Genomic DNA, 26,731 nt, shown 5'->3' on the forward strand with positions numbered 1-26,731 from the left:
ATCTGGTTAGCTTGCTTGTATGTTTGTTTCATGATCTTCTGGTGCGTCAGTGTTGTGTTTTACACCCCCTCCAGCTTAACTCTGATCTTTACAGAGTTGAGGAAAACCAGAAAAGCTGGGTTTTTAAACGTGGTTAAGTATTTCCTTTAAGCGCTGCCGAGAACGAGGCTGGGGGAGAGCGATCCCTTGTGATCTTCAGCCGGCAGCGATGATTCGGCAGTGTGACCGTTTTGGACGCTCACTGCTGACTCTGTGTGAGCTTTTGTTTACTCCTGTCTGCTCACACCAAGACTAATGACTTGTCTGTTGGTCATTTGTTCGCAGTCATCGGGAACGGCCATGGAAGAAGGGCAGGACTTAACTGGAATAGACCTAAATATTAAGAGAATTGAGATGTCCATGCTCCGCCCACTAAGACAGGCGGGTTTCTCATTTTAAAGCAAGAAGAGTGCCGCGTTTCATTCCTTTAAAGAAACGGACTCGCTTCTTATCAGCATATTGGAGTTGATTGGCAAGTGGGTAAACATGAGAACGTTTGAGGAAATTATACAAATAGAGGCTATCCATGAACATACACTGTATTGACAAAAGTATTGGGACACCTGCTTGTTCGTTGTTTCTTCTGAAATAAAGGGGTGTTAAAGAGTTTGTCTGTCTTTTGTTGGAGTAAAGGCTTTCTACAAGATTTTGGAGGAGCATTGCTGTGAGGATTTGATTGCATTTAGCCAAAAGTGTGTTGGTGAGGTCAATATGTTGGGTGGGTACCATCGCACGTTTGTGTCAGCAGTGGGTTCAGCTTGAATAGAAGGGGTGTCCACAAACATTTGGACGTATGGTGTATAGTAAATGCATATAATTGTAAATGGCAATGTTTGTTTTTTGGCGGTCAGCTGGTGATGGTGCATGGCGCTCTCGTTAGGCAGTTTAAAAACCCAAAGTGCTTTTCAGTTTCTGTGTTTGTTAAAAAACATTTCAGATGTTTAATATCAATTAATTATTTTGAAACATGTCTTCAGATTTATGCTCAGTTTAAAAGAATAACAACCATCTCAGATATGTAAATGTATGGGGTACCCAAATAGCTACCCATAAGGCTTTTCCAACATTTTTGGAGAATGTATTTGTGAGCAGAATATAGCTAGGCCAATTACAAATACTCCAATAAAGTTGTCTGCTCAAAATTCCTTAGTTTCAGTGTAGTTTAGGGTCTGTAAGTAGCTTATTTGTCCTGGTTCCTCATAAGAACTTGAGCTTTATCTATAAGAAGCTAAAGCTCAACTGAACAGTCCAGCTGGAGATCCCTTATCTGTGGATTTATCTCCTTTATCCTCTGAAATGTTTCGGTTGTCCGAGATGGGCTCAAAAACCTCTGTTGTCTTCTTTCGATTACACTTCAAGATGTCCTTCGCAGCTTTAGGACAGTGCTTTGAAGTTTGTGGTTCTCGGCGGAGAGGACGCAGTTAAGCAGGCCTGCTCGTAATGGAGCATAATGATGCTGTTTTTTGTGGTTGCAGAGCTTTTTGCATGCCTTGGTATTTTATTGATTTTGGGGTTGTGGTCAGCAGCCAAGTTGAGGATATGCTCTGCTTTCATAAGTCCGCTTTCCCTTGAGAAATGCAGCTGGTAAAACCTGCGCGACGCAGAGGAATTGGCAAACAAGTTTTCTACCTTTCCAGCAGGTAGTCTTTCGTTTGTTTGTTAAACATATTTAAAGCTTTCTGCATTGTACAGTTCTCATAAACAGGATTTTGAAAAGGCGAGGGGGGTGCAGTGGTTAGAGGACCATGACAACTCTGAGAACCTGTTGAAAGTTTAAATGGCTGTTTGCAGTTCAGACAAACAGGTTGTGTGTGGGCAAGGGTAAGGTTGGATTTATGAATAGTGTGGGTATGGGGTTAATGGAGTAAGCGTTATGGTTTAAAAAATAATAATTTATTGTGATACTTTGACACAGAGACAAAATTCAGTCATCATTTTTTAAAATGTACTTTTCAAAAACGTCTCATACTTGGTACAATAATTTTTTAATATATATATTTTAATATATAACTTTATATATATTTCACTCCATCCAATTCAGTTTATACCTGTGAAGTGTTTCAGTAGGTTGAGTATGATGGCCTACTTTTAGAAGCTTATCTTAAGTCAGAAGCTACAATTAAACACAGCTTTCTGTAAAGCACCGTAGATTTGGAGAGAAATAATTGCATCTTTTTTGGCCGATACTTTTTTTTTCAGTGTGTTAAATTGAGGAAACGAACAGCAATCATGCATAAAAAAATGTGAAGTGTGGATGTGTGTGGTGGATGTGTACTTAAGGATGTGAAAATCAACACGACATGCAATCTGACCACGGGGATCCACACTTTTGAACACCTAAAATGGTTCTGCTGTTGGAACACAGTTTTGAACCGAAAACCTATTTTCGGTGATGGAGTCCTTTTGATTGGAGTGTTGAGAGGTTGAGTTGGGAAGTATGACTATATTTATCGGAATCGTGATCAATTACGAGAGGGTAATAAGGTAAAAAAGTAATTGCATTCTCACTTGTAAGCATATTAAATGTGCTGCAGGTTCCAAAACGTAAAATGTTGTAATGCCTGTATTTCTGAAGGCATTAAAACAAGGAAGAAACTCTAATATCTGTAGTGAATACCAAATCAGAGATTTTTCACTCAGGCCATTTCTACCAGATTACCCATCAGAAAGCACTGTTCATATTCTCAAACTTCCCAGAGTGACTGAATTTGGGTCAGTAGGAGCTGCAAAGTGTTCTTCAGTTTAGCTTGATGTTGAAGTGTTGCTGTGATGGGCCTGAATCCAATACTAGATTCAGTATGGGAGAGGTCAGCAAGGGGCCAGAAGTGGCCCACACCATTAAAATGTCATTTGAACTCTTTCTTTTTTTGTTTATATATATATATATATATATATATGTTGTTGAATCGTCAGTAGCTGTGATACCTGAAGTCTAAGCTAGTGACTAGAGCTCAGACCATGAGTGATAACCCAGTGGAGCTGGTAAGTTTGGGTTTCTGCTGTAGGTGCATGTTTTTGATCTGGCAGGAGATGAACTGGATTTAGGCATTATGTAAAGCTTTAAAGCTGTAGGGATGGTTTCCTGGGCAGACATTAAGCTTAAATTTCCTTTCAGTGGGAAATCTCCATTCAGAATGCTGTGTAGTCCAGGACTAGGCTTAGTCCCTGTTCCGGAAACCTTCAGTGAACTTCTCGTAATTTGTGTAGTTCTTTTTTGGGGTATGAGGTTCAATTAGAAGGACGCAGTTATAATTCTGTAGCATAATAATAGCAAAACCGTCTGTATACTGAATATAAACAAGTTCTACAAACTCATGTTGGCCAGTTAGCAAAGTTTACCCGTATCACAGACGGTTATCTTCAGCTTATAATCGTCATGGCAAAGCCCTGTGATTGGAAGATGTCCAAGGCCTTGCCTCTACAAAGTAGTCCCATTTCTGTATAATCTCACTACCTTTTTCAGCCCCAAAACTATCATGATTAAAAACTGAGAGCTAGAGCACACCGCCCTGCAAGTCTGTGTGTGTCCGGGTCGCGTTGTTTTGTAAGTTTGGCTCCACAGTCAGCTGATCTTACAGTAAACGCAGACGCTTCTTCCTTCCTGACCATGCAGACCATGTTTATTTGCAGTCTTCATTCTGACAGTTGGCTCTTGCACATTGCTGCAAGTCATGCTGGAGGTCTTGGAGATGCTTGTGGTCAGCGCAGCAGTAGACTTTCTTTTATCGCTGGAGTTTTGAAGTATTGAAGGTTGGTGTAAACTAGTTTTAAGCTAAAGAGACCAGCTGAGGAAACTTGTTGTTTTATGGTTGTTGATGGTCTGCAGAAGTGCTCTTTGTTGATGCAGTAGTTACAGCGTGGTTTAATATGCACGTCTATACATATTATGCATGTTATCACAAACATACGTGGGCATGTAAAGTTTAACGTATTCAAATGTATGGCTGTTTGATCTTCATTTGATCAATTCTGAGAGTTAGACACCTAAACTGGTGCCTCCACGTCAGCTGCAGATGATCAGAACATGGTTCGAGAGGATTCTGGAGGAGCCTGTCTTATTAAAACCTCAGATATTTAGTCTGGTTTGCTCTTGATAGTTGAAGTGAGTGGTGATGATCATTTACATTTATGGTATTTATGGTATTTAGCTGACGCTCTTATCCAGAGCGACTTACAAGGTTAGTCGTATTACAGAGGTGGGCCAATGTAGTGTTAGGAGTCTGGCCCAAGGACTCTTATTGGTGTAGCGCAGCATTCCCGGTCACCCAGACCGGGAATCGAACTCCAGTCTCCCACATGGTGTTGTAACACAGTGGCAGGTAGTGGTGTACAACATTGGCCCGATCCAAAGAGCTCTCTGAGGCCTTCAGAAAGAAGGTTGGAGATTCAGAGTGTGTATGTTTTGGACAGATGAGTCTTTATTTATTTGTTTGTTTATTTTTTTGACTGTCTGTGTAAATGTGGTGGCTAGCTGTTGCTTTACAGGAGTTTAACTTCGCCCTCGCTGTGTGTTTCGTTTATTAGCTATAACCACTGCCCTACACCCACATGGCCTTGTTTGCACCCTTAGCGTTAACTTTCGATGTGTTCCTTTATTTAGCTTTCTCTAGTTTTCCTTTTTTAACTTTAGTTTGTTTTCGTTTGCAGTATTCATTCTCAGTTTCATCGTAGTGTTGAAGTATTGTGACTAAACCTGCTCTGGTGTCTGATAATAAGCCCTAGTCAGTGCTATTTCTTTAAGCTGACCGTGTGTAAAATGTGCAATATGTGCTCTTGTAGTTTTTAATTTTTTGCTGCTCTCATAAAGATAAGGTTAGTTTAGTGCACCTTCAGGTACAGATGGACTGTTTACAATCGTGATACGTCACTGATTAGGCTGTAGTGTAATATCCAGCATCGTGTTTTAGGCCATTCTGCCTTTCAAGACTAGGACACAGGTTGGTATGAGAAACTAGGCATTGCTGAACTCACCCACTGACACCCACTGAATGTACACTACCCCACACTACCCCAAAGCACAGCGAACTCAGTCGTACAGTCGCAGGTCTTGTCTATGTGGGCTGTGCCTCTGTAAGATAAAATCGGCTGGGTTTCTTTGCCTGATAGCGTGGCACTTCAAATGTTTCGTGATCGAGCTATGCTCTCCTCTGCTGTGCAGGCCATTAGCAGAGCCTTTTGTTATCATTTCCTGCTGTACAGCAGAAAGCGCATGACGTGTCCACACAACACTTTTTTTTTTTTTTTTTTTGTTTCTTCTTCCCTCCCCTTAAGCTCTCTGTTATGTAGCGTTGGGATACAGTTGCTATGTCGGCATTGACCCTGATGACGAAACGGCTTTGCGGCTTTGTCTTGTATATTTATAGAGATGCAGTGTGTCTAGTGAAGATGAGGGGGCTGATTCATGGCAGCATATTGACTGCAGCTGGATGACCACAGCTTCCTGCATTCCCCTACACTCCGCAGCGTGAGAGCAGAGGGCAGAGGCGCGTTGCAGATCACTCGATTAGGCCTTGTGGTTAGATCATCTAGGAAGCTAGTTAGGTTACATATCTCTAGTTTTCTTTCTTCCCTCGCAAGAGCAAAGTTGATTAGTCACTGTAGACACTGTTTATGGAAGGAACTAATTATGGCAGCAATACGATGTTCTGTTTTTAGTTTAGTGTAAAGATTCGTCCAGGTTCTAGTGTGCTATATGAGTTTAAAAGGTCTTGGTTTATGTGCAACACTGGTTGCAGATTTGGCTCAGTTCTAAGGCAAGACACCTGCCGTGCATAAACCTCTAGAATTTAGTGCAGATGCATGCATTAGCATATGCCCTGCCTGCTCACAGCCTACTTTTATTTTATTTTATAGGGTGCATGTAGATAAAGGGCAACAGTTTTGAATTGAACATTTATTAAAATCATATTAATAAACATTATTTTTGTTATTTTTAAGTTTTAAGCATTTGTGGAAATTAAAATAAACTTTATTTGCTCAGTAAAATTCTAATTAGAATAAATGCTGCTGTTGTTGTTGTTGTTGTTATTATTATTATTATTATTATTATTATTATAATACATAATTAATTAAATAATGAAGATCCATTCTTGAATCTCTTGGCTAATCCGATCTTTGTATTTCTATGAATAATACAGCCCCACAACTTGGGTAAGATATGCTAATCCACAACAGTAAGCAGTAATATTTTTAGTACCAGTTTCTAAAATTAGACTAAATTTTAATCTGATTTACTTTGTTGGAAGCTTTGTTTTAAGCAACTGTTTAAAAAAAAAAAAACTGTGTTTAATATCTTAGTTACGGTCAGATCACTGAGTGTATGTGCGTTAGCATTAGCCGCCGCTCAGAGCTGGTTTAGAGCAGAGCATTTCCACCATGGTTTGGTTTCTAACCAGGCGGAATTCCAGAGAAAAGGCAGTATGGGAGGAACGTTAGATCTTCCCAAAATGAGATAACGGGATAAAGTGTCCTTGTTGTTGCAAAAAAAAAACGACAGACTTTTTTTTTTTTTTTTTTTTTTGGCAGCATGGGCAAAAACGGCAGAAAATAGACCAACGTTTTCTGGAAGAGTGACGAGTAGGTCCTCCTCTTCTGACCGATTAACTAACTCACTCTTTCACCTGCTGCTCCGGGAGCCGCCTGCTGTTGCTGCATTTCATTTACAGCGAGGCTCTGTGCTAACTCTAAGCTTAGGTTTTTACTATTGCCCAAACTTTGTTCCAGCTTAGATAAAGCAGCAAGTACGCTGTTCTGTTGAAGTGTCCACATTGTAACTCCGGCAATATTTAAGGTGGAATTTAAGGCGAGTTAACATTAGAAGCCAGTCTTAGCTCATTTTGGCTGCTGACCGGTAATATCGCCGCTCTTGATTTGCTCAGCGACTATTAACAGAAGTTCATCTGCAGCAGACTGAGGATCATGTCTATTAATGGTGCCTAGTGGATGGCAGAAAACATCTCAATTTCTCCTTATGGGAGCCTCTTATAGTATTATTTATTATTATTGTTATTTATTTATTATTATTATTATTATTATTGATTCTCATCCAACACCTGTTTCAGGAGAACCTGGAACCAAATGTATTGCTTCTAGAGATGCTTCTAAATCATTCGTTGCAGATGCATAAACTTTCCTAAAATGCATCAATGTTTGTGCCTGTATTGTCCCCAGTCCCCATCTACAGGGTCGCATCAGGACATCTCTGTGGACTGGATACAGGTCTATAGTCCCGCGCCGCCTTTGTTCAGATAATAGCTCATGGCAAAGCAATGTGGTGTCCTGAATGGACAAGCTCTAGGAAAGAAAGCCCTTTTTTAATGTGTGCTTTTATTCCTGCTCTGTCAGTGTGGAACCGGTCCATTCAAACCCGCAGTGTGCTGTGTCATTATGAAGAGCTGGGCCTGTAGGTCCTTTTGAGGTAAAACTGTAGACTCCGAGACCTTGTTGCCGCCGTTTGATCAGCCCGTCAGTTGAAATTGGTAGGATGGGCAGTTTTCCGTTGTGGATGCAGCTTCTTTGATGTGGTGGTTTGTGAGTTGGATCAAGGGACAGTGTAAACAGCTCTGTTGTAAAGAGACCTCCAGAAGAGCTCAACGTTTTCCTGCCAGCTGACCGTGAATGTGGGCTTTCTCTTTTGAGACCAGACATGAGGGGTTTTTGTTTTTTACATTTTGTTAACAGGGACCAGTATAATAGCTTTTCTTACCAGTTCTATTCAGTTTACCAGCAAACCCTCAGCAGCTAGTATGTGCAAACAGCTAAAAAGTGTATGGAAATTTTTAAATGATCAGCAATACGACACTCTCTCTTCCAGGCATTTTACATTTTCAGTATTTAATGGTGTAAAGTTGTAAAACTAAGCACCTGGATGAGGCTCATGTTGTGGACACACCCACACTTGAATGACTGCTTTTCCTTGTGTATCATTACACCCTTGTGACTAGCTATATATATATATATATGCAATATACACTACATGGACAAAAGTATTGGGACACCGGCTTCAAGAATGTGTTCTTCTAGATATTAAGGGAAGGACTGCTGTGAGGATTTGAATGCATTCAACAGCACAAGCATTAGTGAGGTCAGGATGTTGGAGGAGGAGAGTGATGATGATGATGATAACCCCCCCATCTCATCCCCAACTCCCTGACTCATCCCAAAAGTGTTGGATGGAGCACCCACAATAATTCCAGAGAGCACTGCAGTTCCACTGCTCCACAGCTCAATGCTGCTTGGGGGCTTTTTACCCCTCTAGCCCAAGCCTGGCATTGGACATTAGCAGATAAACATGAACATAATGGCACCAAAGTGTCCTATTCTTCTGGCAGTACTTCTCTACAGGGGCTAAATGAGCTTTGTATGTGCAGATGCACATCTGTGTCAGCGATGGGTGCAACTTAAAGTAGCTGAATGCGTTCATTTGAAGGGGTGTCCACAAACATCTGGACATGGTATATTTCTGAATAATTAGAAAATTAGAATAGGAGCATAACCCCCAGAGATCACACCATTTAACATGTTTAGTTCTCATTAGCTTTATTAAGAAGTTAATGTGGAAGTACCGCACTGCTGCAGTCTACCAGAGCACCAGGAGAACATGTGTACACTGTTATAACCTGAATAGCGGTTGACCTAGTGTGGTGGGTAACATTGGCCTGTCTGTGGCAGGTTTGTTTCCCTGACTAGACAAGAACGTCACCATCCGGTACCAATAACAGTCCCTGGGCAAGACTCAGGAGGCCACATAATTCAACTGCAAGTCGTTCTGGACAAGAGCTGAGCCCAGATGCCTTCATGTGTTTCTGAGTACATTTGCTTAATAGCGGTAGTGACACTAAAATGCATCCGAACAGAGAATTCTCCCAATGTCTTGCTATTTCCAGAGTTTAAAAACCAATAGATTAATGGAGAATATAATCAGCAGATTAATCCACAATGAGAAAAATCATTAGCTGGAAAAAGAGCTTTACCTTCTTTCTTTGATTAGTTTATTATATTTATTAAAGAGGGGAATTTTACGTATAATTATTATACTTTTAAACCTGAAACAGTTTAGTAATCAGTGTTTTTACAAAAAAACTGTTTTCATACCTTTTAACAGTCAATTATAAAATTAATTATAATAATAATAATAATATGAGGAAGAGAAAAAATTGTAAACTACTATCCTGGATGACGAACCATGAAAAACAAAGAAATCATGTGACGACTGCGCTGAGGTAATTTCAGCGTGTATTAGAGGTTATTAAGCATTCTGGGCTTGTTTCCCACACCCAGATTAAGCTTAAACCTAGACAAAAGAGGATGACTCACCACTCCTAATGCAATTGAATCCAGGACTAAGTCTAGAAAATTGCCCTTTACATTACATGTGACAATTTAAATAAATGTGTTGATAGAAATGTTTAATTCTCCTCACTAATGTCTCATCAGTAATGATATTTTAAATGGAATTTGCATAGCGCTGTTTCTGCAGTCAAGCTTACCAGTGTATTTCTGTTCCCCCTCTTTCTCAGGTGCTAGATGTTAAGTTTGGAGGCCGTGCGTAATGCTGAAACGACTCTCCCAGAGTCAGAATGAGTGTCACAGATGGTGACGGGACAGCTAGCCAAGATGGACGGACCTACGTTCTTCAGATCTACCCCCGCCTCGCCTTGGAGACGGCACCATGTTGCACGATCAAAGTCCACAAGGAGGCCACAGCAGCCACTGTCATCCAGGACGTAGGGGCCTGCCTGGGGCTGGACACGGCCAAGCACTATGTTCTGGCCGAGGTAAAGGAAAGCGGTGGAGAGGAGTGGGTTCTTGAGTCCACGGACCTGCCGGTGCACAGGGTTCTGCTCTGGCCTCGGAAAGCTCAGGAGGAGCATCCGCAGAGCGAGGGATTCTACTTTCTCCTTCAGGAGCGCAACCATGATGGTTCCATCCTCTACATGCACCTCCCCACCCTCTACAAGGAGAAGGACGCCCAGCGTCTCATTGCTCGCGGGTTCCTCCCTCCACGCTATGAGGATTTTGACGACTTGTGCAACCTAACTGTCCTCAATGAGGACACCATTCTGGAAAATCTGCACAACCGCTTCCAGAAGAAGAAAATCTACACGTACGCTGGCAGCATCCTTGTTGCTATCAACCCCTTTAAGTTCCTCCCTATTTACAACCCCAAGTATGTCAAGATGTATGAGAACCACCAGCTGGGCAAGCTGGAGCCGCACATTTTTGCCATTGCTGATGTGGCGTATTATGCTATGCTACGTAAACGGATCAATCAGTGCATAGTTATCTCTGGAGAGAGCGGTTCTGGCAAAACTCAAAGCACTAACTTTCTCATCCACTGCCTCACTGCTCTCAGCCAGAAGGGCTACGCCAGTGGGGTGGAGAGGACCATTCTCGGAGCTGGACCTGTGCTGGAGGTAGGACGTCAGAGCGCGAGATGTTCTTTGGCCACATCTTTTGCTTAGCTTTTTTAGGGACGTAGAAAGCAGGAACCAGGGCTTGAGCAGCTTCATTTGCCTTAGTTCTTCATCCATTAACTGTGTAGAAGGTCGAAATGTAAATATCAAAACACTAATGCTGACAGAGAAGATGTAGGTAGTAGGGGTGTCAGAATAACTATTCATTTTAAGTGTAGCGTCACTGGATAGCAAACAGTACTACAGCAAAATATGAAAAATACTCATTGTGGTTTTTGAAAAATAGATCCAGATATTTATTGAACTTCATACAAAAGTATTCCGGTTTCAGGAGAAATGCCTTGAGGACTGCATTCAGGACCTCTGACATGGCCTTCTCAGTCCAGTTAATTAAATATAACACATTAAACTTTATTTATTTATGTATTTGTAAGGGTTGGAGATTGTAAGGGCTCTCCTGGACCAAGATATAGAGCCCCCCCCCCTCCTTTCCCTTTGTTGAGTTGGAAACTAAGCAAGCCAGGCATCAAATGATGTGTGTGTGTGTGTGTGTGTGTGTGTGTGTGTGTGTGTAGCCTATTGTTAAGTGCAATTTGTAGCCTGTCGAAGCCTAAATCTAATTCTAAAGGCAAAGTGAACTCACATTACAGGTTTATTAGATTGTGCATCCATTGCCGCTTGTGTAACAGGGAGACTTCAGCTTATCGGAGAAAGCTTATGGCTGTGCTTGGTCATAATTATAGCACTCATGACAAGATACTATTGGCAATCCACTGGACTCAGAAAGTGCTACCTTCTCACTTGTTGTAAACTGTGACGCATCAGCTGCACAAAAGGTAAATTCCCCTCAAGCGTGTGAGAAAATACACATTGCAGCTTGCTGCCGTTGTGTAGCTCTGGGCTATTGATAACAGGGTTGTGGGTTCGATTCCCGGGCTCGGCAAGCTGCCACTGTTGGGCCCTTGAGCAAGGCCCTTTACCCTCTCTGCTCCCCGGGAGCTGGAGTTGGCTGCCCACCGCTCTGGGTGTGTGTGTGTACTCACTGCCCCTGGTTCACGTGTGTGTGTGTGTGTGTGTGTGTGTGTGTGTGTGTGTGTGTGTGTGTGTGTGTGTGTTCACTACCACAGATGGGTCAAATGCGGAGGATATTTTCGCTGTGCATTATACAGTGACAAATACCTGCACCTGAACCTTACTTTTCAGTGCTAGGTGCGATCATATAGGCAGCCGTACATTATTTGATACAGTATGTTACCAGTCAATGCGATACTTTGCAATAAATTAAAATTCATTATGATGTTCTGAAACTCTAATACCGTGCACTGTGTGAAGTGCTATGCTCTGTATGCTACCATACATTGCCATTCAACACGATACTCTGAGACGCATTAAGACACAAGTGCAAAACTCTGTGCTGTTACCATTACAGTTTAATGATGAGCTGCGATGCAACGGCGTGCAACGTATAGTCACGTCTCTTACTGCTAGAGTCTTTACAGTGCTTCTTCTTTCTTTTTTTCCTCCCTTTTGCAACATACCACACAACATGGTTCCCGTTTTTTTTTTTAATTTTCATGCGAAAGAAGATGCAGTGTGTGAGATCCCCTTTGACGCATCTCTCTGCCTGTGGTTTAGGCAGAACTAGAAGTCGTTTTCCCCTCCGTCAGCGCAGTCATTGTCCCTTAGCAGGCTTAGCCTTGGGTCTTATTACCAAATGCTTTGCTTCCTCCTTTGCTTGTGGCTGAAGAAGCAGCCTGTGAAAGTGGTCAGTCTGGACTGGACCTGAACCAGTCCGTTGACTGGCCCATTGCTTCCGAACAAAAGGTTCGCGCCCCACTTCATGGAGTCCATATATGGCAACTAAGCTGCAAAAGTGTCGGCCTGAATGTGTTGTGTTTGTGAGGTCACAAAAATCGAGTCATTTGCATATTTATTGTCCAGCCTAGGTTATAAGGAACAATTATAAGAACAGAGCTCATTTACATGTGTTTAAAGGCACAGTACCGAGACATCTAGCTTATTGCTAAGGGAAATACTGAAGTTGGAACGTTTGTCATTATGACTATGAAATTATGACTGATTTCGGCACGTCCTTTAAAGGAACCCACAGCACAACTAGAGCAGAATCGATCTGATAAAGGACCAGGCAGCTTCAGATGGTTCTTCATGGACTTTCTGAAGGTGTGAAATATTGAGAAACTCTAAGAAAGTGTTGAGTAGCGTTTGTAAGTTCTGTATTACGAAAATGCAGTTTTCACTGGAAGGTGACTCAGATATAAAGTGAATCAATTAGAAAGTCATTTCTTTCTTTTTTTTTCTTCCTCACACTGAAATGTGTTCCCTCCAACTTGTCTTTTCCATTGTAAGCTTAAAGAAGGCTTCAGTTCAAATGAAGGAATATGCTGCCCAAGTTGCTCCCTCTTCATCCTGAGTAAAAGTATAATAGCTGGAGTGTCTAAATGTCTTCTGGAAACAATGGGAATATTTAGCTGATGTAATTAAAGAAATAGTTTTCATGTCCCAGCTTGCTCTTGGAACCGATATTTCCCCTCTTCAGCGTAGATGCAGACACTCTTTGCAGAGCATGGAGTGCAGAAGTTGAGCCAGGACAGCTTGGATGCTTACATGTTTGCTGCACGTTTGGCAGTGGTTTTAATGCATTTATTTAATATTAATTCTGATTGAGTTTCTTAGTAGCTAGAAAACTGTGAAAGGGCCCATATTACGGAGACCAGAATTTATACCCTTTATATTATTATTAATTTTTTTAGTTCAATATTCTTAGTTTCTAAACCTAACTAATCTGTCAAACTGCCCTCTTTGCATTCAATGTTTTTTCAATGAGCAAGAGCTGGGCAATATGACGATATTTTGACGTATCGTGATGAATTTTACACTATATGCAATATGCACAATATATCAAGTATACTGTTAGTGCTTAATAAACACTGATCAACTGCAGATTTTATTACCAACACTATTATTAGAGAGGTTTAATTAGATGTGCAGCAGATATTGAATAAAAATCATTGTATTCAGTACGGGTGAGTATCTGAATAGTAGTTTCTGATGATTCTGTTGATACTGATGTATTTAGTTTGTGATCACGTGTATCAGAATAAATATTGTCTACCGTGGGAAATGTCTTTAAATATTGTGTATATAGTATTTTTAGATAGATTTTTATATTTTTTTAGATATAGTATTTTTACCATATCGCCCAGCCCTGCAATAAGCGCAGTATTTTAGTAGGTCATGTAAAAACATATTTTTAAAAAATAATGCAAATCTGACAGTTGTTCTTTACACTGTTCAGTAAAATGCTCCAAAATTATGCTCCCACCTTCTCAAAGGATTCGGGACAGATGTGAACTGCAGATTAATTGCCATGGTTTAACCCAAAGAGTGTGGGTTGCAGGTTTACTGCAAACACTGAAAACACAGACTGAGCAGTTAATGTTCACGTGAATGGAGCATGTAGACACTGTAAACACTGAGCCACGAGAACCATAAGAAGACACAACGAGAACAAGTATCCAATCTGTGACTCTCAAATTGCTCTGATCCAGGCCGTGAGTTTCGTGATTCGTTACGGCAAGCGGCATAAATCCGCGAGTAACATTTGATTGAGTGTTTGCTCACCTAATAATAAATCTTCACAAAAACAGACAAAATTACCAAGGTTAACCAGGGCTTTCAAAAAGTTCTAATATATGACAGACCCACCCCTGTACCTAACAAATTCTGCTATTGCAGGACCCCACTATCCAAAACCTTCCAAGTATAGAACATCTCTGGTCAGGAAGAGCTAAGGTAAAGGTAATTTGTCACTGTACAGTGTGCACTGCACAGTGAAATGTCCTCCGCAGCTAGAGGATACTTACCACAAGCTGTGCCTTAATTAATGGGCTACAGCCTCAAACTGTATACCAGAAAGGTGGAGGTGTTTCTAACAAAACACAGCATGTTAAACCCCCCTAGTAGTGCTGCTGTACCTGGTACCAGCTCCTGCATTATCTGGTGAGAGGTGGTCCTGTGTTGGCCTCTTTCCACTGATAAACTGTGCAGGAACAGATGGGCTGCTGTCTGTTACTGTAAACCTGAAGAGCGAACCTCACTGATGATAACCAGTGAGTGTGGACTCAAGGCAGGGGTGTCTAATAAGCTGGTGACTTTGCCCAGTTCAAGGGTACTTAAGGGTTTAAGGCAACAGTGTGAGCACTACAGTGAAGAGTTTGCAGTCTTTCCAGAGAGCTGTATGGCTCTCTCTCTTTCTGAGCAGCCCTGATCCTCAATCACTGTTTGTACTATGCTTTAGTCAGTTAGATGGGCTAATAGCTGCTCGGTTGACGCCCATACAGCCTATCAGAACTGAACGTCCAGCTGGCTGAGCCTCAAAGCAAACTTTAGCTAAAGGTCAAACCTACTGTAGGTGGATTATTTATACAGTACCCAAGAGTGACGGGATATTTTCTGCTCACATAATAAATGTAGAAGCTGCGTGTGCTGTGGCTTTAGCCTGAAAATCATTGTTGTAGTGTTACTGTCAAAAATAGTGTTGCACTGATACCGGATTGAATCGGAACCGATACCATGAAGCTTGGTATCGGTAACACCAATATAAATGTTTCTTTTTTCATAGCTCTAAAACTTTTCAAATCTCAACCAGTAAATGCTGTTTTTTCAAGCATATTATATCTTATTTAGGAAGAGATGATGAAAAAATACAACCTATAAAAAGTAGATAACTATAAATGTCAGGATTTATAGCGATCAAGGAAGTATTTAAGTCAGAGTTCAGTATCGGAAAGAAAAAGTGGTTAGATGCAGACACGCTTTGCAGAGCATTGAGTGCCGAAGTTGAGCCAGGACAGCTTAGATAATTACATGTTAGCATGTTTGGCAGTGGGTTAATGCATTTATTTAATAGTAATTCTGTTTGTAGCTAGAAAACTGTAAAAGGGCCCATATTATGGAGACCTGAATTTATACCCTTTTAAATTTTTTTTATTTTATTTGTTTTGTTTTTTTTTAGTTTGATGTAAATATTCCTTGTTTCTAAACCCGCTTTCTGGTTCATACAGTCTGCAGGTGGAGACTAATCTGCCCTGCCAAATTTCTACCTTGTTTATTTTGACAAACAAGTGTGCACATGAAAAACATCAGCCCGCAATTGGAAATCATTAGAAATCTTAGTAATTGTAAGTAATTAGTAATTTAACTTAGTAACTTAGTAATTTTTTATGCTTCATAGATACAGTTGCTCTATAAAAAGCCATGTGCAAGAGTTTTTTCTGAGGAGTGGGTTTTTCAAGTTTTTGCAAAGTATAAAAATGCAATAAAAAAAGAATTAGAAAACAAAAAAGAAGAAAATAAAGAGGGGGGGGTAAAACAGAGGTGAAAAAGTCTGACTAAATCACTAAAGCCAACTGAAGTGGGGAGGGGGAATTATTGAATTTTTCTTTATTGAATTAATGATTACTGATCAAGCTGTATACACGTGATTCTCCTATCAGTTGAAGAAAAAAAAAATAAACCTTGAAAAAAGAAGAAAAAAGGGGGGAGGAAATCATAGAGGTGAAAAAGTCAGAAAATCGCTAAAGCCAACATGGGGGGGATTATTGAAATGGATTTTTATCCAATTAATGATCAAGCTGTAGTCACATGATTCTCGTCTCAGTTGTCACTGGTGGCCAGGCGGCTGGTCCGATCTTTCAACTTTCTGAAACGCTGAATCAAAAACCCCAATGTGACTTTGTAGATTGGAGCTACTAATATGATACAGGACAGCCCTGGTAATAACAGGAGCTCCTGAGGGCGGCAGGTTGCTTTAGTCTTGATTGAAGGCTCAAACCTTTTCTTCTGCCAAATGGATGAAGTATTGAGGAGTTCATCCTTCACTTGCATGGTGTTTCTGCCACACCTGTGTTTTCTCTGTATTTTGTTTTGGTTTTTTACCTGTGAAGTTTAAAATCTGCCGTCGTTACAGTGCTGTGTGGAAATTACAGCCCTGCTGTAACTCGGACCGTTTCAACTTGCAGAAATCCGAGTAAACAGACGTTACCTGCAGAGCTCCTCTCAGCGAGCAGGCAGGTTAGACAGGTTTCTGTGTTGATGTTCGGCTCCTCACTAATACCTCGCTTGAATTCTTTTAGCTGTTTGAGGAGCAGGCGCTCATTTTTCTGGACTACCGGTGGGATATTCCTCTGTTGAAACACAAAAACTGTGTTTACATGCTTAAAGAGTTTCCATGTGCAACAGTAATTCCAGACTTGATGAAATAATTGTGGACTTGTTCGCTTTGACCTTCTTCTGCAGTGCCTTAAAAACACCTAATGACTCAAAATACTCGGCATAGTTTTCCAGTAGGATATATTACCTTAAAGAAAAGTCATTTTTACAACCACGTGTAGTAAAACATTCATTTGGTAATATTTGATTATTGAATAAATAATTATAACTGATTAAAATGCACATTTCTTTATTTTTCCATTTTGTATGTATATAAAATGTATATATTTGAAAAAAAGTATTTGTTCTCTTGCAGTGAAAAACAACCTGATGGTCACACATTTCTATTTATTTTTGGCATTTAGTGGTTTAATGTGTTCCTAAAGTTTTCATTGTGAATCCTTTTTAGTTAAACATTTGAAAATACTATTTAAAAAGGTGCATAACTCGTCCAATTAAGTAAAAAGAAATAAAAAAGTTAAAATAAAAAAAAACCACAAGAGCATAATAAAGTAATTAAAGGTTTTAAACTACAAAAATATTTATTTTCAATGTTTTTCTTTTTATTTATTTATTTTTGCTTTAAAACCTCAAATTACTTTATTAGTCATTAGTCATTGCCAGGTTACTCGATTACTAATGTAATACTTAGTGGCAGCCCTAATGTTAGTGTAACATCGGCCTACGTTCTGCAGATCTTGTGTTTTGGTGTCGCCCGAGCTTCCAGACTTGAACTTCCTACAGACTGGGCTCTGATCTGTCCTACAGGAAGGAGAACTTTTTTTATACTGCACTCCCTTAGCAACAGGAAGTGGTAGCTGCATAGACGGTGCTGCCTTTTGGTCAGCCCTGACCATGGGGTATCAAGAGAAGGCGTGTTCCTCAGGAAGTCCCGAAAATTAGAGGCTTTTTTTAGACGTTGAAATATCTGGGCCTGGGTTTCCACTTTAATTGGTCAGCACAGATGAATGTCAGTAAAAAGCCACAGGGAAAGAGACTTGCTATTCCACTATGTTTATAAAAAAAAGTACAGAAGATCCTCCACAAAATTAAATAACAATAAGAATGAATTTCTAAATTTCATAAAATGAGTGATTGAATTGTCGTCTTTGTTCCACAGAGCTCTGATTACACTAAATGGGCAAAAGTATTGGGTATTATTAGGGTTTTTGTTGGAGTAACTGTCTCTTCTGCCCAGCGAAGGCTTTCTACTAGGTTGTGGCGGGAGCATTGTTGTAAGGATTTGCTTACATTCACATTAGTGAGGTCAGGATGTTGGATGAACTCCTCCCCAACTCATCCCAAAAGTATTGAATGGTGCACAGTCATCATTCCAGAGAGCACAGTTCTTCCACTGCTCCACAGCTCAATGCTGCTGGGGGTGCTTTATACCCCTCTAGCCCACGCCTGGCATTAGGCAGCATGGTGCCAATAGGTTCATGTTTATTTATCTGCTGTAGAGTCCTATTCAATTGACAGTACTGGACTAGACAAGCTGTGCATGTGCGTTTGCACATCTGTATCAGCAATAGGTACAACTTAAAGTAGCTGAAAGCACTCAGTAGAAGAGGTGTCCACAAACATTTGGACATTGGGTGTATGTTACGACAAAGATTCGTCCACCTTCTAACATAAACTGTGGAAAATACAGTCCTTTAGGATTTAGGAGCATCTTTAGGAATACAAACCATAATGTTATTGTGGGGGTGTCCTTGCAATAAGCCCCACCCCCTTTCTGGTAATTGGGCTTTTTTTTTTTTTTTCTTCACATAATCGTGTGTTTCTGCAATGGTTTTAGCTGCCTCTGCAACTACCCACGTCACCATGCACCAACAGACAGGTCAAATTAGTCTTAGCTAATAACATTCATGTATCCATAATCCTGGTTGACCTTGATTTACATCAATCCAGAATATTTCCGAAAGAAAATCCCCAGTCATCCAAGACTAGATCATCTCTCCCAGCCCGGATTGTTTTACCCTAGGTTGTGTTTGATTGGGAGAATATGCAAAGCGATCATATCGCTGTAGTATTTTCATTGTTTTTGTAATTATAGGCAAATTCAGGACCTGGAGATAAAGCTGTCGACGTAGTCCGACACGTGGGTTGTTTTCCATTTCCGGCAACCCCATTACAAACTTTCCTCTCGTCATGTGGCTGTTTGTAGATTTGTGATTAAACTGCCTTCTCTCTCTTTCTTTCTCTCTCTCTCCCTCGTCCGGGCCTGGAGGTTTCATTCTGAAGTAAAAGGATTGAATCTGTAGGCAGTGGAATGTGGTAGTTCATCATAATGCTTATTGCTTCCTCATTCACTGGAATTTCTAGTGGCACTGAAATAAAAATAGACTTAGACAGACTTTGTCATTTAAATGTCATCGTACAGCACGCATAAGAACGAGATTTCATTGCATTGGTTTGAGGTAGTTATGAAGTCAACAGCAGTAGTAATACAGTGTTATATACAGTGTAGCAAAATATGAATACGTATATAAATAATCGTGTGTGTGTGTATGTGTGTGTGTATATATGTGTATGTATATATATATATATATGTGTATGTGTGTGTGTGTGTGTGTGTGTGTGTGTGTGTGTGTGTGTGTTATCTCAACAGTAACTTACACTATATTGCACTGGATCTCCATATCTACATTGTCTGTCTTTTCTTGATTTTCACTTTGATCGAGTAGGTTTTTTTTGTGTATTGTTTTTTGTTTAACCATTTTCTTTCCAATATGGATCACCAAGTACCCAACCCATACATATTCTGTGTAAGGTGTACATTTATTCAAATGTGTGAATAAGAACGAGATTTCATTGCATTGGTTCGAGGTAGTTATGAAGTCAACAGCAGTAGTAATACAGTGTTATATACAGTGTAGCAAAGTATGAATACGTATATAAATTATGTGTGTGATTTATTTATTTTATATATATATATATATATGAGAGGAACCTGAGACGTACCTGGTGCATCGCGCTGGAGTGATGTGGGGGTGCCAAAGGCTAGCAGCAGGACTGGTACTCGAATCTACAGTCCTTGGGTCATAGTGACTGCGCCTTAATCTGCTGGACACTGGAGTAAAGATCATAAATTGCCATTTACCTTCTTTCATACTTTTTTTTTTTTCCCCTGTGTGCTTTATTGAAGAGCGTGATTATCTACTCATCAATTCTTTTTTTCCTACATTTCATTTGTTTGCTTTCTGTTTGCGAAGACCACAGTGACTGTGATTAGTCTAATCCTGTGAATCAGCACATGATTACGTTCCTGGTTTCTGTGGAGTCTGCTCTTGTAAGTGCTTCATTATTACTGTGCATGCATGTGACCTCAGCCTCAATTGGTGCCTGTAAACACCGACACCATGTCACACAGTATAGGTTACTGATGACTCATTTATATTCTATCATTACTTGTTATTAGTCGTCATCAGTTTACAGTTCTCTTTTATGATTGATGTATTAATCAGTGCTTTATAAAAGAGTAAGAAAAAATTCCACATTTTATAAATGCATTTCTTTGCATTTTTTGCCACAGAGTGGGTTTCTTACTGTAAGAGAGCAGTAAGGGTACATTTAAAGTATGCATGTACACCTTACAAACTAGTCGCTCATCACTTAGTCAATAATTATGACCACTCTGCTGAAGACGTGATTTCTGTACCCATGCTGATTCCTGGTGAAATTCACTGGAGTCTAGTATAGCTCGTCTTCAGGTCGGACAAGATGGTTTTTGGAGACCTGTTGCTGGGACGGAATTGCTCCGGGGCTAAATATAAAATGAGCTATAATTAACGGTCATGTGAATTCCTCATAGTCTTATTTTGACTAGGACTTATTCAGCCTACTTGATAATAGGATCTTTGTTATTGTGTCACATTGCAGAGTATGTGTGGCATAGTCGGTGTAGCTGTCCAGTGGCTGGTCTGCGTTGGCTTCAGTGGTCAGATGTTCTACTTTGCACAGACTTCATTTGAAGCTCATTTCAGACTGGCTCAGATTTGGCTAGGGGATGCCCTTCGAGCTTCAAGTACGGCTCGGCTTGACCCATCCCTCAAGATCCACAGAAGACAAGGCTTTTTTTCTGTCCTGGCATCAAAGTGGTGGAACGAGCTTCCCCTGGGTGTCCGAACTGCAGAGTCCAACGCTCGCTGTCCTCAAACGCAGACTGAAGACCCTCCTCTTCTCAGAGTACTTGGGCGAATAGCAGAGTGGTCACCTTATTGACTTGTGTTTAGTAGAGTCTGAAAATGTTTAGCTAAGTTTATCCTTGGGTAAATAGCAAAGCACTTTTGTAAGTCGCTCTGGATAAGAGCATCTGCTAAATGCCTTAAATGAATATGCATTAATGGGCTCACATCATGAAAACCCACTTTTCTTCTCTTTTGTTTTTAAAGAATATAAGGTTTAGGATAACATCATAAAAGTCCCAAGTCCCACACCATACCATTCGCTCTCCAGTCCGTTCTCAATTCAGTGAGCTGCTGATTAATACGTTCAGTAAATCCCTTTATATTTAGTAGCAGTTTCTTTTAGTTTGGTTTAGTTTAGTCGAGACTTTTCTTATAATGACTGTTTTATAGTGTTTAATATCTTATAATCCAGCCTGACTCTCCTCCCTGACCAATCAGCTCCCAGCTGCTTTACAACACTGCAGCCAACTCACTTCCTGTGTGTGTTAGTATAGTGGTACACACTCTGGACCCATATCTGTTGTTTGTCGACTATTGATGTGAAGTGACTTTTATAGTGGGTGGATGTGCTGTGATTTGGGTTTCTATAGCCTGTGTATATTAGCTTTAGTGTGAGCAGTACTCCTGGGGCTCCTGGTCACCAGTGGCGAATACCTACCAGCGGTGGTTGCGGGGAAAACAGGCCAAGAAGCAGTGGCGAGGTGTCAAAGCCACAGACCAGTCAGTGTGTCTGCAAAGCATCTACGACCTATACACGAGCATCAGAACTGGACCTTGGAGCGATGGGTCCTGTTTTCTTTAACTTCTCGTGGACAGCAGGGAATTACGGAGAAGAGCCAAATGTGGAACATGGGGACATTTCTGCCCTTTGCTCTGGGTTATTTCCAATGCTGACTCAGATAATGTTGAGTCAGATTTTAAAATCTGTGTGTGAAAGGAGAATGATGATTGGGGTGGGGCCTTGCTCAAGGGCCCAACAGTGGCAGCTTGCCGAGCCCGGGAATCAAACCCACAACCCTGTTCTCGATATCCCGACGCTCTAACCGCTGAGCCACCACTGCCTAATGTGGGCCTAATCAGAAATTCTCTGGAAAGGCATGTCAGAATCTGAACGATCCCTTTTCGACATGTTCAGGATTCCACCTGTGTTGGAACGACCCCTGTTGCATAAACCTGTATGTTTCTGCACTTGAGGGGCTCAAGTTATAGAATGATCTTCCCTTGTTTAACTGATATAACTTTAGCAAACTCAGCAAAAATGGCTTTTTTGCAATGTTTTATTTGAAGTCGACACCCCAGAAATTGCTTATTTAATTCTTTTTATCCCTGAATTAAACGGCAGTTTGTGTTGCTGTGCCCTTTCCGAAGAAGGAAATGAGCTTTGTCCTATTTGTCTGCTTTTGTGGGTGGGGCTTATGGCTGTTTTTGCAAGAACCTGTCAAAATGATGCATTTTTGGGCCTTAATTGCTCAAATGCTACATGAGATTTTAATAAAAATAGCAACTTAAGTCTTGATTATTCTAAATATGGGCCCTTTAAAGTATCTCCCGTGCTTAAGTTCTGAGAAATGGGTCAAAGGTTCATTGCATGGAATTTTAATCAGGTTACAGGCCTTCCTTAAACCACGGCCTTAAAAAACAAAGAAAAACCCAGCTCGATTCTCGTTTTTCCTGGTGTCTAGCACAATAGCGCCCCTATTTGGGATGCACCAGGTCCGCCTGGCCCCGCGGCGGACCCTTTTGTTGCCTGTGCTCAGTAAACAGAGATCTCCATTCAGAAACTGTAGCGGCCCCTGAGCCCCCTGACTGAGGTTGGCATTAGCCTGCGGAGGTCCGAGCACCAAAAGCCTCATTAATCACACACTGGATCGGTGTCACTGCCTGTGTCCCACACACACAGATGGGGCCGCGTGACCCCCTCTAACGTATTCCCTGTGTCTCTGCCCACCAACTGCAGCCACACATGGGGTGGAATGTGTGTATTAGGGACCGGCCTTTGTCAATTTCGGTGATAATTTTGTAGTTTGTGACTGTGTTGTTTTGGCCAGTATAATTATGTATTTAAGAATTAGACTAGAAGTTTTTGAAGATAATGGTGGGTGGGATTGATAACATTTAGTCTTACTGGCCCACATATGTCACTGTATCGTGTTAAGAGTGTAAAAGGAGCGTCTACTCCCTCGATATTGTGTTAATGAAAGGTCTTAAAACCTGGAAAATGTTTAAACATTAACATATACTGCTTACATACTGCATCGTGTGTGTGTGTCTATGTAAATAAATATATACACACACCACATATGTGATACTGCAGTATTGAACTATAATCATGATTACCTTCTGTTCCATAAAATAGCAGCGCCCATGTTTGTAAATCCTGATTTGTGCTTTTTTATTAATTGTATGTTTAACCTGCCAGTTGTGTAATTTGTGACGTTTTTTGGAGTTTGTGAAGGGCTACACGTTATTGTGAAAAAAAAAACTGACATTGCAATCATTTTCTGCAGTATACATATATATATATATTGCAATATTAAAAAATTCAGGAAATCACCAGAAGTCAATGATTCAATGTGTGTCGTGCAAAAAATAAGAACAGTGCAAATTTCTTTTTCCTTTTCAGTTGAGCCTCAAGTTTGCCTCATATGACATTGCATATCCTGCGGTGTGACTGTTATGCATGCGATGGTGATGCGAAAACGATGTATTGTGCAGCCCTAGTTTCATGGAGCTTGCTTATTTATCTATTTATTTACTTTGTTGTTTCCAGTTTACAACCGTATTTAGATTGAATTTAGATTGATTGATTGTTTATAACCCTCTTTAGATTGAATTGCAGTTAACGTGGCATAGATGGGTCCATTTAAACCACGTTTGCCCTTTTTATATGACCCTTTGTAAACACCTGTGCACATTTCCCACACCTTCTCTTTTTATACTGTTTCTATAGGCTTTCGGCAACGCGAAGACCGCCCACAACAACAACTCCAGTCGTTTTGGGAAGTTCATTCAGGTCAACTATCTGGAGAGCGGCGTGGTTCGGGGGTAAGTGTGTTGTATCTGTTCTGCATTTCGTATCGCGTCATTAGCATTAGCAGCACATCCACTGGACTCCAGCCTGGAAGCACTCGTTCAGAAGTCCAGCTAATTTGAGGTCTCGGAGCCAGGTGTGTTCATTTAGGGTTGGAACTGAAGTCCGCTTGCTGGAAGGTAGGTGTTTGAACACAGGGCTTTGCACAGATCATGGGAAATGCAGCCCTGTATGAAGAGGTGGGAGGAGGGGATGCTTTCGACGCCTTTGTAGAGACCCCTTCCTCCTGCTCTAGAGTCTGTGTGGTTATTGCTCACGTTGGAGTGAACTCACATGTGTAATTTCCTCCTTAAACCCTGAGAGAAGCTGCATGACTAGAAATAAGGAACAAATGGAGACTTGCATAGTTGCAGTAGTTCCCCTTATACTCCTTGCAGGGTGTTTTAAAGATCAGGGTGTTTTTTTTTTTAATAAAATTCACAGACGTGCAAAATAGGTATCAGTTGTTTTGCAGAAAGAAAAATCTAAGTGCAGTGCAGACTTGCAGAATGTAATTCAGATGTAAATATTAATGAATTTCATCACTTTCTATTTAATTAAATGTGTAATTATTTTCATAGCAAAGCCAAAGCAATAGGACTTCATGTAAAGCTGTCAAAGGCAGTCCTTTGCCTCAAAAACAACTGCACTGCTCATCCTTTAGAGCAGTTAGTGGTTTCTTATTGGGATCTATAAGCCAGCTCTCTTTCTGGCATCTCTCTCGCAGCTGCTGAAATGGTTTTAAATGGACGGACACAGTGGTGATTAAGCTGACTTGCATGGGAGTCAGCCAGAGATTAGATCCAGGACCGACTCGCAGCGTGATTCCTTTCTTTCGCAGGAACGGGTTGTGCAGCGAGTAGCTTTTGTCCGATTCATAAAGCATTGTCCAGAAGTCTCCTTTCCACACAATGCTCGCAGCTGACGCTGTGCGCAGAGCACGTGCACAGTGCTCAACAAAGCAGGGGCTGTGCCAGAGCGAGTACGGCAGCCAGGAAGGGTCAATAAACCAGAAAACAAAGCTGGCAGCTTGAGAGGATGCTTTCAGTCACTTTATTGTCCTGTGGCTGAATGCAGCCCCATGCAGTCGTCTCCACTCTATTGATAAGTACTGAGTAAGTGGACGCTGTTTGTTGCTTTTGTGTTGGACTGAGGGGATGCTTCTGTGGGTACTAGGGCTGCATCGGTGCGACTGTTTAAAATATTGGTATGGCAACATTTTCTGAACAAAACAATGGAGCGGTGTAGTCGTGGCTGTGCCAATATTTTGAAATATACTTTTGGATATTGCGTTTTGTAGATTTGTGCTTTCCTGAGTATTTTGAGGGATTTTAAATGCTGGTTAGAAAAATAAGTAAGAAAGGAAATGTACAGTGTTCTCCTAGACATTTAGGATAATTTAATTCTGTTAGGTTAGTGACATCCTCCACTTCAGTCTGTTATACTTCTCACCTCTGGAGCATTTTATTTTATTCTGTAATGATCCTTTAAAAAAAAGGATTTTTGCACTTGTCCAGGTTATTACTTTACCCAAGTAACAATGTTGTTATTGGAGTATTATTGGAATTTGGCTGCGCTGCTTATTTTCTGTGTATAATGAATGTATAAGCATGTGGCAAACTTGTATTTTAACAGAGGATAGACAAAAAAAAACCTACAGTGACCGAAGAACCGCCTCAGATCCCTTCAATTTATTTATTTATTTGTCTTATTATTTTTGTTTACAAAGAATTCAAGGAAGCCATGCCATTTGCAGCAAATGCAGCAGTCAGGTAAATCACTCAAACATCATAAACTAGGGATGCACCCATATTTTTCATGTGCATATCTGTCAATAATCAGTTATCAGACCTGAATGCTTAGGGAATCTCCACTGCATTGAATTAATTGTACTCTATACTTTTTAAGTACATTTTTATTCAATGCATTTGAAACTATACGAATTTATACCCAATTTCTACTTTTTTTTATAGATGCTTGTATCATCATTGACAGAAATGGACATAAAAAATATTAGATGTCGACCCAGGATTCCCATATCAGTGCATCCGTAGTTGTATGAATGGCGGCTGTTATGTTTTGTTTCGTGAAGTCACTCATAATACCCAACGTTATGCATGACAGAGTAAACATACTGGCGTGGTGATCATGTTGCTGCATATTGTGATTGTGAGATGCCTTGAAATATGTGAAAATGCATTGGGGAATCTGGTTTAAGGTAGGCATGCATGGTTCAGACAAATAAAAATCTTTTTTTTTTGCCTGATTCAACACACACACACACACACACACACACATATATACATACAGATATATACACACACATACGTGTGTGGGTATGTAGAGAAACGGTGGTTGGACATATACAAAAAATAATAAAACACTGTTTTTGTGAATATACACACTTTAGACAAAAGTATTTGGACACCTGCTCATTCATAGTTTCTCCCAAAATCGAGGACATTAAAGAGTATCCTTCTTTTTTTATTATTATTATTTATATATAAATAAATGGTTATACAGTCTAGGCTTTGTACTAGATGTTGGAGAGCACTGCTGTGAGCATTTGAAATGTGTTAGTGAGTTTAGGCTGTTAGATGATCGCCACCTCACTTTATCTTCCCCAACTCCCCATCTCATCCCAAAAGTACTGGATGGAGCTCCACCACCATCATTCCAGAGAACACAGTTCTTCCACTGCTCCACAGCTCAATGCTGGGGAGCTTTATACCCCTCTAGCCCACGCCTGGCATTAGGCAGAATGGTGCCAATAGGTTCATGATTAT

The 26,731-nt window shown here is 40.6% G+C and overlaps 1 protein-coding gene across 6 annotated transcripts in view; it reads left to right on the plus strand.

The window, feature by feature from the left end:
- Nucleotides 1-26,731, plus strand: part of LOC140538581 (myosin IXB) — an 81,758-nt gene that overhangs the window by 18,993 nt on the left and 36,034 nt on the right. For all 6 annotated transcript variants that reach the window (XR_011977768.1, XM_072661206.1, XM_072661207.1 and 3 more), the window contains exons 2-3: nucleotides 9,558-10,454; nucleotides 23,826-23,920. Coding sequence is in view for 5 of the 6 variants with exons in the window: in XM_072661206.1 (XP_072517307.1) it covers nucleotides 9,618-10,454; nucleotides 23,826-23,920 (932 nt within the window). In the remaining variant the exon portion in view is untranslated. The remainder of the gene's footprint in view (nucleotides 1-9,557; nucleotides 10,455-23,825; nucleotides 23,921-26,731) is intronic.

Source organism: Salminus brasiliensis, chromosome 17 (genome assembly GCF_030463535.1).
Source record: "Salminus brasiliensis chromosome 17, fSalBra1.hap2, whole genome shotgun sequence".
Classification (NCBI taxonomy): Eukaryota; Metazoa; Chordata; class Actinopteri; order Characiformes; family Bryconidae; genus Salminus; species Salminus brasiliensis.